This window comes from Buteo buteo, chromosome 15, assembly GCF_964188355.1.
Source record: "Buteo buteo chromosome 15, bButBut1.hap1.1, whole genome shotgun sequence".
NCBI classification, from domain to species: domain Eukaryota; kingdom Metazoa; phylum Chordata; class Aves; order Accipitriformes; family Accipitridae; genus Buteo; species Buteo buteo.
This window is the reverse complement of record NC_134185.1, coordinates 11,430,546-11,445,696: the sequence shown is the minus strand read 5'-3', so window position 1 is coordinate 11,445,696 and position 15,151 is coordinate 11,430,546. Positions and strand designations below refer to the sequence as shown.

Here is a 15,151-nt window from a genome sequence, read left to right as displayed (position 1 = left end):
CTCAAAGCAGTTTCAAAGTAATCCTTTGATTATAAACTGTTGTCTTCTCTAATTTACTATCAACTTCTGGTTAAGTGGAAGTCTGTTGTGTAATAGATCTTTGTACCATTTCAAATTAACGGATGAGTTTTGGTTGAAATGTAATTGAAACTTCAGCTGGTAGATACACACATTAATTGGCTTGTGCTGATGCTTATGATACCAGAGAAGCTGTGTGATGAGCTCTAGTTCTTAGTGAACTTTTATTCACTTAGTATTGAGATTACAGGTTCAGAATTAGGCACATTGCCACAGTATCAGAGTGTTTGCTGCTCACTTTGCTGAAACCTATCTTACCTTAATGCTTGGATTGTCTTTACTATATTTTCAGAGTCTCACAAATGCGAAGTCTCTGCTAGACTCCCCTCTCGGGTCTTCTGTTACTGAAGATAAAACTATCAAGGGCTGTTGTCTGCCTCAGGGTTCTCGGTCCCTCTCCTTCCTGCTCCTCATTTTTTGACTTCCTTTTATTGTTAACTTGCCTGGTGTAGGAAAACCACCGCTTTTAGACAGACCACTACCCAAATTCCAGTATCCTGATACATCTCCTGTATCTGCTGTGTTCTAGAAGATCCTTGTTCTGACTTGATAGAAATGTATGTATACCTAACTGATAATTTGAGATAGGAGAGTAGAATTAAGATAGCAGCTATTGTGATCAACTCTGCATCTCAGCTTATCTTTTCCTTTGGGATATTAAGAGTTATTATAAATAGGAAGTGATGTCATGTTAGCACCCAGCCATTCCTGTGTTGCTCCAAATTAATGCATAATAAGCAGTCTTCTGGCAGATTAAATATAATGCCACCATGGGTGCTTATGCATCACAGCTGTGGTATGCTTAATTTGTGCTCGTTTTGAAAAGGAGGTTGCATTCTTTGAAATTTTTCATTTTTTAACCTGCTGCTTGTTCTGTCTTGGACTTTAAACTGGCTCCCTTTTCTAATCTCAGTGCCAGTATCTGATGTGATGAATTTCACTTGAAAGGCTTGTTCTGACTTATTCTTTAGTAGGGAAATGGCTGGCTGCTTGATTGCTGATGAAAAAATTAGGAAAATTGGGGTGCTGTGAAGAGCAGGCTGGTGCTTAAAACCAAACCTGCTTTGGAGAGCCTTTTGAAAGGCTTTCAAGTCAAGTAGAAATGGGTAAGATTCAGTAACTACTCAGTTCTTGGCACTACATTTTGTGATGGCCACATTTAGAGTATTTTTGCAGTTTTTGTGTAACTGCAGTCTGTCCAAAAGCAAAGTAAGCTTAACAGAGTGAAACCAAAGATCTTGGTTAATCCGTTTTTAAGGTAGTGTGATGTGTCAGTTCTTTTCAAGCAGACTGTGTACTTAAAAAGCAGTAGGTATGTCCTGACTGTGTGTTGATTTTTGTGTCTAGATGTGAAAGCATATAACCATAAGGTTATTAAGCATTTTTCAAGGCTGAAAAGGAAGGAGATTCAAGCAATCTTGTGTGCTGATGCTTGACATCTGCCTGTGTACTCTTGAACAGCAAGACCATTAGCAGATTTTGGTTAGAAACTGTTTTGTGAAAGCTCTCTCCGTTCCCGAGTTGGGAATTGGGAAGGATTTAGTTCTATGATTCCACAGTGGGGAGGAAAAGAACAAGGCTGGTAAAGTTTTGAGAGTTTATGCTCTTGTTGTGAACCAGTGCTCGTGACCTTTGTATGGGAAGCCATTCTCTGAGATGAAACATGTGAGGGTGAATGTTTGGCTTTTACAGGCACCTGGCTTATTCTTGTATTTTACTGGTGTTGCAGGCTGTGAGATAAAAGAAAAATTACCAAGTTTGTGTTTGAAACTAGTAGTGCAGTAGTGTAAAGAGGCGTCAAAGAACAGCATCTGTAAATGAGTTAATTTACTTTCAGGTCTGATTTTTGGCAGTAGTTTTCTTGAAAGATGTGACTACTGAAGAATACAATACAGTTATCAGTTCAGAGATGAGAGTTTACATTGTTACAGTTTCAGAGCTAGCACCACAATACAAACATAGGCTTTTTTGGCGGGGAGGGGGAGTCATGTTTGCTTTTGATGAACATTGCAGACAGAGAAGGTTTCCTGGAGTATCTGCAGAACATGGTATTACTATGCAGACAGTTGTAGAAACTAAGATTTTAAAATTACATATATATATATGTATGGGCAGTTGAAATCTCCTGTATGTGTATTTCAGCTAAGGTATATGAATATGAGGGTGAGTTTGGTATATTTACAACAAAAAGTAGTAAAATAAGTTAGAGGAACCAAATGTAAAATTCATACTATATAGCCAGATTATCTGCAAACAGAAAGCCTGGTGTTACTAGACTCCTAGCACCAGAATTCCATTGAAGGAGGAAAAGCACAAGCTGCTTTTTCATAGCTGGTGTCTCTGCTGTTACTGATGTTGGTTCAGAATTTAGCGATGTTAGGCTCTTTCCAGGCAGCTAGGACTCTGACTACACAGTCCAGCCTCTGAAGAAAGGGAAACTAAATGGAATTTATGACTAGTTCTGTTTAGTTTGTGTTTTTAACTGTCCAACCTTCCTACCCTCCTTGCTGAAGAAAATGAAATTACACAGCACTTCCTGCATAATTTTAATCAATTATTTCCCCTTTATACATTTTACAGTCTGAAGTGCCAAGTACTGAATTAAAAATTTGATCCTGAGAAACCATATATAGCATAGCAATCATGTGACTTTAAGCTTCAGAATTTGTTACTAGTTGAAGAAATGGCCATTACCTATTGATTTTTCTGTTCCAAGGTCATGTTGCCTGCATATTTGAGGATTAAAAGCCACATGCTGTTGAGGCTTGCTTCCCTTTATTTCCAAGTGTTTGACCCTCCGAAGGTGTGAAAGTCAGATGGTATGTGCTTATCTTGCATTGGGTGGTTAGGGTTGGGGAGGCTGCAGGCAGGTGGCAGAGGACAGCTGCGCAGGGCACTTGGCTCTGTGTCCTCCTGCAGATCAGTGAGACATTCGGCTGTTTTGCTGCTCCCTCTCATTTGTCAAGTGTAGTGGCAAGATAAATAGGTGAGGTTCAGGGCAGAGGAGGGCTATTCAACATTCTGCTCCTACTGAAATGTCTCCCTTCCCTTGCTGCTGCTTGGAAGCCTTACATACAAAGACCACTACAATGCAGGTCCCCTAGCCTGGTCTCTGGAGTGAAAGGCAGTGGAACTTGTTTGCCCTGTGTCTTGATGGAAAAGAGGAATTTTGCAACTGCTCCACTAAGATCCTAAAAATTCTTGCTCCGAGTTTTCATCATTATGTTTCCCAAGTTGTATGTTTAGCCAGTATAAAGGCTGATAAACTACTCATCTTCCTCAGCCTCTTAATTTGTCTGGCAACATTTAGAACTGGGCCCTCCCTTTAATACAGCAGGAAGTGTTGCTGTGTCTGTGCAATTAGAGCAGTGGGGAAATAAATGACTCCTACCTTCTCTGAGGGTATTTAAAACAAGCCTAACTTATCTTCCATACATTCCTGGCTAAACAGCCTGGTAAGTCACAAGTTCTTGTCATAGGACTTCCCCCCCACCTCCCCCAGTACAGATCTGGTTTGTGCAAGTGATTCAGTCTTTCATGCTCCAGGCTATCATTTTCAGCTGTTTTGAGTAGGCTGAAGTGCCAGTGCAACCAAGTGGGAGCACCTGGATTCTAGTGACAGCTGAACACATGCACTAAGAGCAGCACTTAAATGCCTCAAGTAGAAGGAAACTCAAGTCTGTCATCCTTTCTCAGTCAGCTGAGGAAGTCTGGGAGTTTTTTGGAGGTAAATACAGTCTTTTACAATAAACTCAGTAATCGCCATTCAGCTTTTAAGTAGGTGGGGAGAGACAAAGTCCAAACACTTTTCTCTTAACTGCAGCCCTTTCCTAGGTGATAAGACTGACCTGAAGTCTCCACCCATACCACTGAGGTGCATGTGTCACAGCCCTCAGGACAGCTCATCAGTGTATGGCAGACATATCTGCTGTTCTGGAGGGAAACACAGCTTTTATCCTTTGGTTTCTAAGGCTTTTTTCCATGTTTGGAAAATGTTGGATCCTGACATCAGCATAAACACACTTGCTCCCCAACCCTGGTCTGAGGGAAGTTGAAGCTTAATGCAGTAAGATCTGCAGTGTAGCTTTTGAGTGAGTGTGAAAAAAAAGATGGGGCTGGTTAGGACATACCCATGTTACTCTGGTATCTGGAATCAGGTGTGGGTTTTTCTTAACAACCTCAGCTTCCTTGGGGACCAGAACACTGGCAATGACCATGGTTTTCCAGCACTTTGGCACAGCACTTTATTTGTGGCTGTTGTTACAGTATAAGGCAGCAGCTGTGAGCCATTCCAGTCCAGTTCGTACAAAGGGGACAGCACTGGTAACCCGTACTGAGGTGTAGGCACTGCTCCATCCTGGGCTTGCTTAGTGCAGAGGGCCAAGTGGTTCACTGAGAAGGTTCTTTGACTGAAGAGCTGTCAGCTGAGCAGTGCTTTTAACACTCTTGGCCAACAGTTGTTATTTTCACACAGCTGTTTCCTTTGTTTGCTTCCTTTCCTCAGCAAATAGAAAAGTTACAATGTGTACTTCAGGTGTGGATTTTACTACCTTTGTCCAATGTGCGTGAGTTCCATGTTCTCATTTAGTCTATGCTGACACAAGTTCCCCTGCCAGCAAACATCAGCTCGTATTAGTCAACTTTGCTAGAAAAAGGGAATGATTTAAACAGTTTGCTTTTGCTTTTCTCAAAGAGCAAAAACCTGTATCTTCAAAATTATTCTGTCCCTTTCTTTTCCTCATGAAGGAGTTTTCAGGGAGTTATGACCAGTTTTGGTTTGAAAAACATGCAGCAGAGGCTGAACATGGAAGCTTATTGTCTTTTTTAGCATACTGGCTTTATTTATTTTTAAATCTGTAGTTAAAGGATCTGGAAGGCATTTCATAACGATGACTCAAATCCTGTCAGCTTATAAGCAAGTTAATAATACTGCTTCATCACTCTGTAGCTTACACAGCCACTGTTGTCCTTTTGGCTTGCTAGCCTGAATTGTATCAGTATAGTGTTAAATATCACACATCAAAGAAGATTAAAACTGGCACAACAATACCATATTTGGAACATGAGCATTAATAGAGCAGTACATTACACAGGGAGGCTGAGTGTTAAAACAACAACATTGCTATTCAGGCCTATCCAGGCACTCGGAATGTATCTCACAACATTCAGTCATCGTTGACTTTGACTCAGTATGCAAAGTTAGCAAGGACTAGTTTAGTGGGAACACAGCCATTGCACAATGTTAGAAAGAACAGGTTTATTAAGATCTTGGTGGCACATTAACAGCCTCCCCATGTCAACCTTGCCACGTGGTCAGTTTTCTGCTTGCTAGGCTTTATGAAGCCTAAGAGTTCTAGTTCAGAAACAGCTCGAATAAAACGAGCACTGGACATTTCAGTAAAGGAAAGGGAGTACACTTTTTTTATGACACATATTGATAGAGACACTGTTCTCTCTAGGAGGTGAAGATTTCTAAGTCATGGTAAGCACAGATTACACAAAATGTGTTGCACACTAAAATTGCTGGAAATAAGGGCAGAGCATCATCTGCCTACAGAAGCACAAATCTTCAATCTAATCAGTATTTCTTTTGCTACATGCATACAATGTGGCAACAAAGGAAGACTTCCTTTCCCCACTGCTAAGAGAAGCTTAAAGCCTACAAAGATATTATTTTTGTAGTGTCTAAGAAGAAAGAATTTATACTTCCACAGACCTTGACAAAAAAGGGAAGATAGATAATTGTAGAGGTTTTTTTTTTTTGAGGTTTCATAAAACAGCACCACCTTTTCGTTACTTGCTATTCACTATACCTTTCTTGCTGCCTTCCTGACACACAGCTATATATCCTTGAGTTAAATAGAGAATTTAGTTTTGTATTAATTACCAGTGGAGCTTGTAAAAACAGAAGGGCTTTATAATAAAGGAAAGCTAGGTATAGTATTAGACCATATAAATACTCTTCCTGTAGTTAAGCCTCCTTTTGTACAACTATTCATCTTTTTTCTGTGGCAGCACTACTGTTGTAGCCATGAGTTGGTTCCAATACTCGTCCTTTAAATATTTTGCAGACCTCAGTTAAGAATCAGGACAAAGTGAGAAGCAGAATGGATGTTTTGTGGGAACTAAAATTCTCAGCTCTAAGGTACTAGAACTCATGACTTCTACAGAGACACTACTTTTGTAATCATTTCCTCTGCTAATGCTTCTATCTTCCTCATAATAACCTGTCTCTTATTTCTCCATCTGCTCTCTAGGTCACAGCTATCCTATCATCTGTTCCCCAGTAATGCTCTCCCCCTATACAGCAGCTGTACCAACTCTCAGATGATTTAACCAATTAGAATAGTTCAACTGGTTTTAAGGACTGTTGGTTCTGTTTCAGATCCAGACACCTCCTATGGACAAAAGCTGCTCTCTTACCTCACTGCCCCCAGCCCAACTATTTTAGCTGATCTATTTCTGTGACATTTTCAGTACATTAAGGCTGTTAAGACAACTAGTTTTAATTTTTCTGGAATTAGTTATCTGTGCACATTAAGCTGTATTTTAAAAATCCTGGTTCATTAATCCTGTAAGCATTTGAATGTCAAACTTGAGAGAAATGAAGAAAGGATACTGGATAATATCATCCACCTGGTCTGAGGAAGGTGCATCTGCATTTGGTCCCTCAGCTGCCATCACCACAGTTGAGAAAGCCTAGAAGGGGAAAACCAGCATAGATTTAACACATTTCATAGAGAGAGCTGCATATATTTTAAAAAAAAAAAAAAAAAAAAGAGCTCTGAGCTGATGACTATCACTCAGGAAGAATGAGATCTTGGAACGGTAACTCCATGAGAATGTCAGTTCAGCAGCAATCAAGAGCAAGCAAAGTTACATATTACCATGGCAGGAGTATAGAATGAAAAGACATCACTCCATGAACTTGTGTGCCTGCATTTTAAATACCAATATAGTTCTGGTCCCTGAGAAAGAAAAAATACAGAACTGAAAAGTGTTCTCAATGCACAACTGCTTAAACATTCTGGAAAAATGAAGGAGCTAAGTTGGCTGTGAAGAAATTATGAAGTTGAGGGACAGCAAGAGGCTGGTTAGGAATCTTCTGTCCACTTTTATTTCCAATACACAAACAAGGCAGCAGCAAATAAAACAGAACAAGTAAAAGGCATGTCCTCTGCACTGCATGTAGTTATGCTATGGAATGTCTTGCCAGAAGATGCTGTGGCTGCTAGAAAGTTATATTGGTAATGTAATCCAGGTAGGCTTACAAAATACAGAGAAACCATTCCAGTTAAAGAAACTCTAGAGCTAAAACATGATTGTTAGCTAGGGAGTATTTGGAGAATGTATCATATTAATGTAGGTTCTCTTGTTATATTCTCTCTGCTTTTGGTCACAGTATGAGACAGGATATCAGGCTAGAAGGACCTTTGTTCTGCCCTAGCACAAGCATTCTCTCGAACAGCCCCATACTTGCCAAGCAGCAGCACTTGCCTGTTTCCATAAAAGTGTCACAGAAAACTTAAAGGTAGCTTTGTGAAGAATAATATCTGATCTGTGCCGAGCATAAAATAGAAGCAGAAGCAAAAGATTTTAATCATGGAGTAATAATGCTGAAAATAAGTGATTCACAGTACTCAGAGGAAGACTCTGTGGGCTGGTCATTAGAGTTACTGTGTGTTCTTGCACAGGAGCGACTAAGGAATGCCATGATTTAAGCTGTGAAAAGGCACTAAAGAAGAGCAGACATGCAGCATAAAGAGCAGACATGCAGCATAAAGATAAATCAGAATACTGAAAGCAGGTAAAGGCACTGTTTGTATTGTCAACATACCTCTAACCAATCAACGAGATTAATCAATCTGCCACACTCCAAATGAAGTTTATACACTATGCATATGTCAGGAGCTTTATTAGAAATGCTTCCTCCACCACTTTTCAAAGCTTGATTCTGATGAAAAAAAAAAATGAAAGCAGTAACTTCGATCAGTTTTTAATCTTGAACAATCTCTAGAGCTACATATAACATTATTTCACATAGTAGGTATTTTAACCAAATGTTTACTGGATGTGTGTTTAATGGCAAGTAGTGGTACAAAGGAAAAAAAACAAACCAGGAAATAAGAAAACATACCATTAAAAAAAACACAACACAAACAAAACACCCACAACAAAAAAACACCTAGGTAATTCACTCCTGGTGTTCCTTCTACAATTTTGTACACTTATGCAGTCTCTAATGAGTGATTATGTGATTAGGCTTTTCCCCAATTCTTTTGCTAGTTCTATTTACATATCAGAGAGAGATACTGTGTTCTGTGGATTCAGGAAAAGAAAATAGTCATGATTTGCCTCACACTGTAGTGTGTAGAAAACAGAAAAGTATCCCTTCCCCCCCACACCCCCAAAAGGAAAGAGGAAGTCTTAGTATAGATCTACCAGATGTAGTAAAAAGCAGAATTGCTTCTCTAATCTCAGAGTTTTATCTTTGAAATGTAACAATTGTTTCTCTCTGGCTTGAAACTCAGCACCTATAAAGGCAAAAGTCTGATTTCTCACAAACTATTCTCTATGTCAGGAAATTCAGGTCATCAGCACTGAACCATTTACTTGAGAAGTAAAAAAGCCACTTGAGCCAGAAGCAAAAGTCTCTGTAGAGCTACAGAAATTTACAACATTTCATAACAGTTCATAATTTTTTTTTCAGTTCCATGCACTCAAAGAAGCCAGCTCTCTTAACATGAAAACAACCACTGATCATTCCTTTCAGTGCATAGAAATTTTTGTTAAAATAACTTTTACATGCTACTAAAATGTGCCAGTTACTTTTGGGAAGTCTGTAAAGCCCTAGAAAGAATACCTTCATAAATAAATGCTTTTCAAGATAGGAAAGAAGGTTGGGCAAAGAATGTAACTTTGCTCGAGAATCTCTAGCTTGCCTTTCATAGATCTCAATCCCTGCAATTTCTGAGGCTCAGATTCAGTTTGGACTCTAGCACTTAGGAGACATTTCACAATTTCCAGAAAGCCTAACAATTTTCAAGTTTATTTATTCTGTACATGGAACACAAAAGCTGCAGACCTTATGTTAATGTCTGTCAGTTCAGTTCAGATGGTCTCCAGATAAATTCAGAGTAACGTGGCTAAACCCTCAAAATGTTACACTCCAGACATTAATTTACCAGACTATAATTCAGGAACATACCGTAATAGTTTCAAATACTACTGTGTTACTAACTGGCACAGGTGAAGTTACACCTTCTGGCTGATCTAGTGGCTCACTACTGCCCACAGGGATAACCCTACACTTTTTTCTTTTCCCCTCTGCTACTTCTCCTAACTGTGTGGCTTCCTACACTTTGCATTGATTTTCTAATCTTAAGGTCAGAACAGTTAGCACAGCCAAGAGAGGATGCAACTTCTAGAGCAACTGCACTCTCCTGGAACAGGTTCATCTGTAGAAATTAATATCTAGCTGGACCACAGGCAAATGCCAAGAATGATCCAGGGAAGGTGTTACTGATTGGCAGTGCAGAGTTTCTGCCAGTACCTAAAGAATTCAGCCTCGCTTGTGATAACTAGGCCAAGTCTTTACAGCATAGCAGGAGGGAGCTGCAGCTGTGTGCAGGGAAACCTCAGCTTCCTGAGGCAGCAGCGCACGCGTTGTCCCCGAGAGGAAATAACCAGACTGAGAAGCAGGAAGCTGCCCTAGAACGAGCAGCCAGTTGTGAAACCAGCTGCACAGCACAGAGGTGCTCTTTCAGAAAGAGAAGAGTATGGGAGTGGGAACAACCCAGAACGCTGATGATGTTTCTCTTGCTTGGCCCTGCCCCCAGAGGCTAGACTGAGGACAGACTTGGACCTTGCCCTGGAATCAACGTTACTGCCTTTCCCAAGGACCAAATACTAGTATCCCCTTCTCCCGATATGGGAGCATAATTGCAACTCAAGGATTTTCATTTCATAGCAATCAAAGTATCTTCATGGGTAACAGGGCTCATTTCTTGAGATCAATGTAAAAAAAAAAAATCGCCCTTCTTACCCAAGGTCAAGAACAAAATTTGCATGACCATCTAAACCCCAGGAAGACTGAAGATCAGATTTCCTTGTGCTGACACAATACTAAGCAGTGCCTTGCTGGTATTCCAAGTTACAACTTGTTCAATTTTCAAGGGATCAGTGAAAACAGAATTACACTTTTTTTGGTGGGTATTTTTTTCAGGGTAAATATGATTCTTGGTTCGCATTTTGCTAAATAAATAACTGGACTGGATTCCTGTAAGAAATGCATCACACATTAATAATTTGCTGGTACTCCACTGAAGCAGATCCTTTTCTGTCCTAGCCTTCTGGAAGGAACAGTTCTAGAGAACTTTGCTCTGGTCATGGCCCAGGAAAGTACAAGCCATGCAGAAGTCATGGATACAATTAAGAAAAATACTTATTTGACTCACATGGATTAAAATGCTAAGCAAGGTACTCAGCCAATACTGCTGCTGTTAGAAACCATGCCAAACCTTCACAATCTACTCGGAAAACATCGGAAATATGTTAAAGTATGTCAAAGAACAAAGTGCAGGATGACAGAGGGCTTTAAATCCTGTCAACTCATCAAAGAGAATACTTATTAAACACATCAGTGGGTAGATTTTGCTAGCTCTGCTAATCTATATTTTTACAGGTTCTCTAAAAATATAAATTAATGTGGTTCATATTAGGTCTCTTTAATGGTAGCCCACTTGCTAACTACTGTTTTCAAAAATAAGCTCTTCAAGCAGTTTTAGAAATAACTCCTGCACACAGCAAAACTTACAACCCTCATTCAAATAGAGGCACAGTGCCAACAAACCCAATATGAATCGGGTTGTAGATTTCAAAGACTGGACTTTATCAGGTATGATTCCTGATAAATGTTGGCTGTGACTCAAGTAACATATAATCACTCAGATACAGCTACAACCATGTTTTCTTCAAAACTGTAATGATATTTTTAAGGGAAATGTTACAGCATGAGGATAACTCCAAGCAGCATCTATAATCAAGGACAAAAAAAAAAAAAAAAAAAAGAAGAAAAAAAAAGAGAGAGAGGAAAAAAAAAGTATGTTCACTCCTTTTCCAAATCCTGCTCTATTTCTTTCTTTCAATCATCCTGTGAATTTGATTTATGAACAAAGTGGAAAAGGGACTGCTTTTCTTCTCTAGAAAAGGGCAGGGTTAACTAAAAGAATCAATGACAATCCTTTTCTTGGACTCGGAAAAGATAGGATGTCAATATACAACACACATTAAAATAAATTTAAAAAGAAAAACAAAGGACTCCTTTAAATATCCTGTATTTAAGTTGCTGTTAATGTCATCGCTCCGCCTGAACACAGCCTTCACCTTACAGCAAGTCTACACACTGAGGACTAAGCACAAGCCCTGTAAAGAAAGTCTCTGGAAAGAGCCACACTGTATTTTTCCCCATGGACAGTCATCCCTTTTGTAATGGAGGACTAAATGACTTTTCTTAGCGTACATCTACAGGAGAAAGAAAAGAGCATGACTAGGCTCTGCAAAATGGATTCCCCATATAGAACTCTTTCCATAATTAGCTGCTTTATTTCAGCCAGACAGATTCCCTAGCTCTTTGCAAAGTCCCCAGTTGCTTATCAACGCAAACTTGCTGGTTCTCTGCAAAACAGCTGAATGTGTGCCAAGCTTCATGAAACAGCAAAACTAAGCCTTACACATCATCCTCACGTGTAGCCTTCAGAACCTACTCCAGCACCACAAACAACTTATTTGTTTCTTACCTTCAGGTAGCAGTATGGGTTATTTAAAGCTGTATGAAGTGCAATCCTCGGGGCAGCATTCAAGTGCTCACGGAGAACACTGGCTGTGTTGAAATACACTATCTCATGCAGAGTCTTGTGGTCTGCAGGAACAAGGTAATTTCTGAAAAAGCAACACGAGGTATGGGGGAAGGAAGGGAGATACAAGCTTTACCTTAAGGGAAACAACAGAAGTCTACTGCAGTCTCTGACCGCAGTAGACAAGAATGTATGTTTCCCAACCAATACTGATAAATCTTTGAAAAAACAAGAGGAACAGTGCCGAAATCAACTTTTAAGCAGGGAAGTCAGTTATTATCAACTCTACATCTAATGGATTTAGCGTAGAACTCTAGCTGGGCCACTGACAATTTCAAAAATAAGGGCAGCAGGTGAAATGCTAACACGAGTGATGTACTCCACAGATCTTGCTTATCCATCTTGAGGCCTCCTGATGAGTCTCTGCTCATCTTTGTCTTCATATTTGAAGCTTTTTTCTTGGCACAGTCATACCTCTGTTAGCTTCTCTGCCTCCCCCTGCCAAGGCTCTATAATTAACAAGTGCCTTCATCTCTTCCCCCACCCCAAGCCTTTCACATTTTCTGCTACAGAGCTGCCTCCAAACCCCTAATCTTCTATGCTTTGCTCACCAAAACAGTTCCCAAAATGGATAGGATATCACACTTGACATCTATACAGTTTGCTAAGTAGAACAGATCAGCAAAGATTAGGGTAAAAACTCTTGACTTTATTTTGTCACATATACCCAGTCCTCCCTTCACTTTTTTCTGTAGCCAAAGTAAGTTGGTCAATTCATGTGCCAATTACTTCTACTAATCTATGGAAAAGAGTTTTTTTTCTAATTATTATTTTTAGAGCCCCCATCAAAGAAAGAATAGGAAGGAAAAAAAAAGTATGCTTCATACTGCAGGGACCAAGACACAATTTTGACAAGATTAACATTAGCAAAATTTCTCTTGCAACTTACGGTGCAAACTAATGCAGGAATATAAAACAGGAAAGCTCACCTTACAAGACTGTCTATATAGTCAACAACTTCAAAACGAAGCATTTCAAACTTCGTCAGTTTCTTAGACCGCCTTGATTCCTTCAACTCCAACAAAGTCTTTAAAAAAAAGTGGTGCATAAAACTACATGGGAGGTAGTTATTCTCTGGAGAACACAATCTATATGTTTAACATGTATAATTAATTTTTACTGGCACGTCTTCACTGATGATGTTTGAAAGTGTGATCGTGCAGTTATTTTTATTTAGGCCAGTGTATTCAGTTCTCAAACTGGTAGGAGTTTGGGAATTTCAAAGAAATATGTGTTAGGCAGAATGTGTAATTTACAAGTTAAGTAAAAAGAAACCCCCTAATTTGCATTTTAAAATCCTAGTTTATGACAGATATTTTCTATGCGTCAGCTGGGCCTGACATACATAGTTGGTACTTATTCATTCATTTTTAAGAAGAGTTACTTATGCACAACCTTTACTCAGAGCTCCAGCAAGCTGGGAAGAACTAACCATGGACAATTACATCTTAAAAGATTCAGTTAAGGAACTAGTCAGTAAAGCCTACGCAGGCCTAACCTTCTGAAGATGATAAAGGTCTGTCTTCTTCTGGAGCTCCTTTTGTGATGATACGGACACATCTTGTTCTTGGAAAGCTTCTGCTTTAGAACAAAACTAATGTTTGATATGTGGGGTAAACTTTTCCTGACTACCTATATAAACCCCCTAACCCAAGCAATCCAAGAAGTGTTCAGTTATTTGTTCACATAGACCCAAACACAGGTAGCTTTTGAGTCTTGCACCTTGTAAAAGATTGTTAAAAAAGGAGTCTGCAGTGCAGCTTAACCAACAGTAATTAAGTAACCGAAGCAATTCAGCCCTGAGCAAAGATCCAGCACAAGGCTTGCACATCACTTGAATTCCACTTACGTCATACTCTCAACATTTCTAAGCTGGACAGATTAGTACTAGATACTCCTGATGCTTTTAAGAGTGTTCAAAAAGCCATACACTGCATATTTTTTCCTTCTTCTGCAAAAAAAAAACTACAGAAGAAATGAGTTCTCCGTACTTAACCAAGAAACTGCAACCAGAGCAGCAAACCAAAAGTGTGCTAAGGTATTTCATTGACCAGTTTTATTCTTATCTTAATTTATAACAGAAGTTTGTTTTCATAGCCATGTAGCTTGTTGATCAATTGCACCAATAATTAGTAATTTTTAGGTAAAAACAAAGAAGCAAAAACTCCCAAAGCACAATCAATGCCAGTATGAGTAATAATCAAATCAAAACAAAAGGTAACTAGATTTCTTGCCTTACTTATGAAGATGGTAACAAGATGGAGATTCCACCTATGGATCACATGTAAATATCCAATCAGCAGTGACAATCATGATATATAAAAGCTTTTTGGTGACCTACATAGAATGAGTTGGTATTTTCCAGTGCCCTATGGACATTTGTATTTGTGTTGAACAAAACAGAGAACTTCCTCTCTCCACTACTACACTGATAATATTTTGAGAGAATTTTTTATGAAATCCTTCAGTTCAAAATACACTGAACATAAGGATATTTTGTTTCTTTAAGCTTCATGTTTTTATTTTTTTCCAGTTCGTAAGGCAGTCGGGAAGATAGAATTTGTTGTTTTTAAAAAATATATAAAAATTTTGGACTATCCTTTCACTGGAGGGGCTCTGTGGGAGATTTGGGTACATAACATTTTTGGCAGACTTCTGAAAACTCCCGCTAACAATGCAATCACAGAAACATACAGGAAGAAGTCACCTAACTCAGCAACCTATTTGTGTAAAGTTTATCTTAACTTCCCCTTCTCACTTTTTCATTATAGCTCAAATCCGCTTTGAAAACAAGCTAAGATCATTCATGGATTCATTAGACGTTCTCTGCTTTAAAAACATCTTCAAATACTAAATGAAAATAAATACTGCCTTTTTTGTTTTATAGTTCTGCATGTCCCTGAATTCCCAAAGTTCTTTTTTTTTATTTATTCCCTCAAGGTAAAAATCCAACTACTTAAAAGCCTTTTGCTTCAGTTCTTTTTTTCCAAGCTAGATGAACCTTTAGGTTTTCCATCGTAGTTCAGATTCTTCAGTGCTGGTATATTCACTGACATATACAGCTTTTTCAAAGTGATCACCTATTTCCTGTACCACAGCCCTGCTATTACTACATCTATTCAAAAATGCATGGTACAGGCAAGACCCAATTCTTCTAA

General features: G+C 39.0%; 1 protein-coding gene across 5 annotated transcripts in view; it reads right to left on the bottom strand.

Annotated features, from left to right (window-relative positions):
- Nucleotides 1-5,325: 5,325 nt before the first annotated feature.
- Nucleotides 5,326-15,151, bottom strand: part of ORC3 (origin recognition complex subunit 3) — a 37,091-nt gene continuing 27,265 nt past the window's right edge. For 2 of the 5 annotated variants that reach the window (XM_075046585.1, XM_075046587.1), the window contains 6 exons: nt 13,492-13,574; nt 12,923-13,020; nt 11,877-12,018; nt 7,916-8,032; nt 6,698-6,777; nt 5,326-5,463 (listed from right to left, as the gene is read on the bottom strand). In XM_075046585.1, the coding sequence (XP_074902686.1) occupies nt 5,358-5,463; nt 6,698-6,777; nt 7,916-8,032; nt 11,877-12,018; nt 12,923-13,020; nt 13,492-13,574 (626 nt within the window). In that variant the 3' untranslated portion in view covers nt 5,326-5,357. Of the gene's footprint in view, nt 5,464-6,697; nt 6,778-7,915; nt 8,033-11,876; nt 12,019-12,922; nt 13,021-13,491; nt 13,575-15,151 lie in introns of those variants that run through there. The other 3 variants (XM_075046586.1, XR_012653046.1, XM_075046588.1) reach the window with 3 other exon arrangements.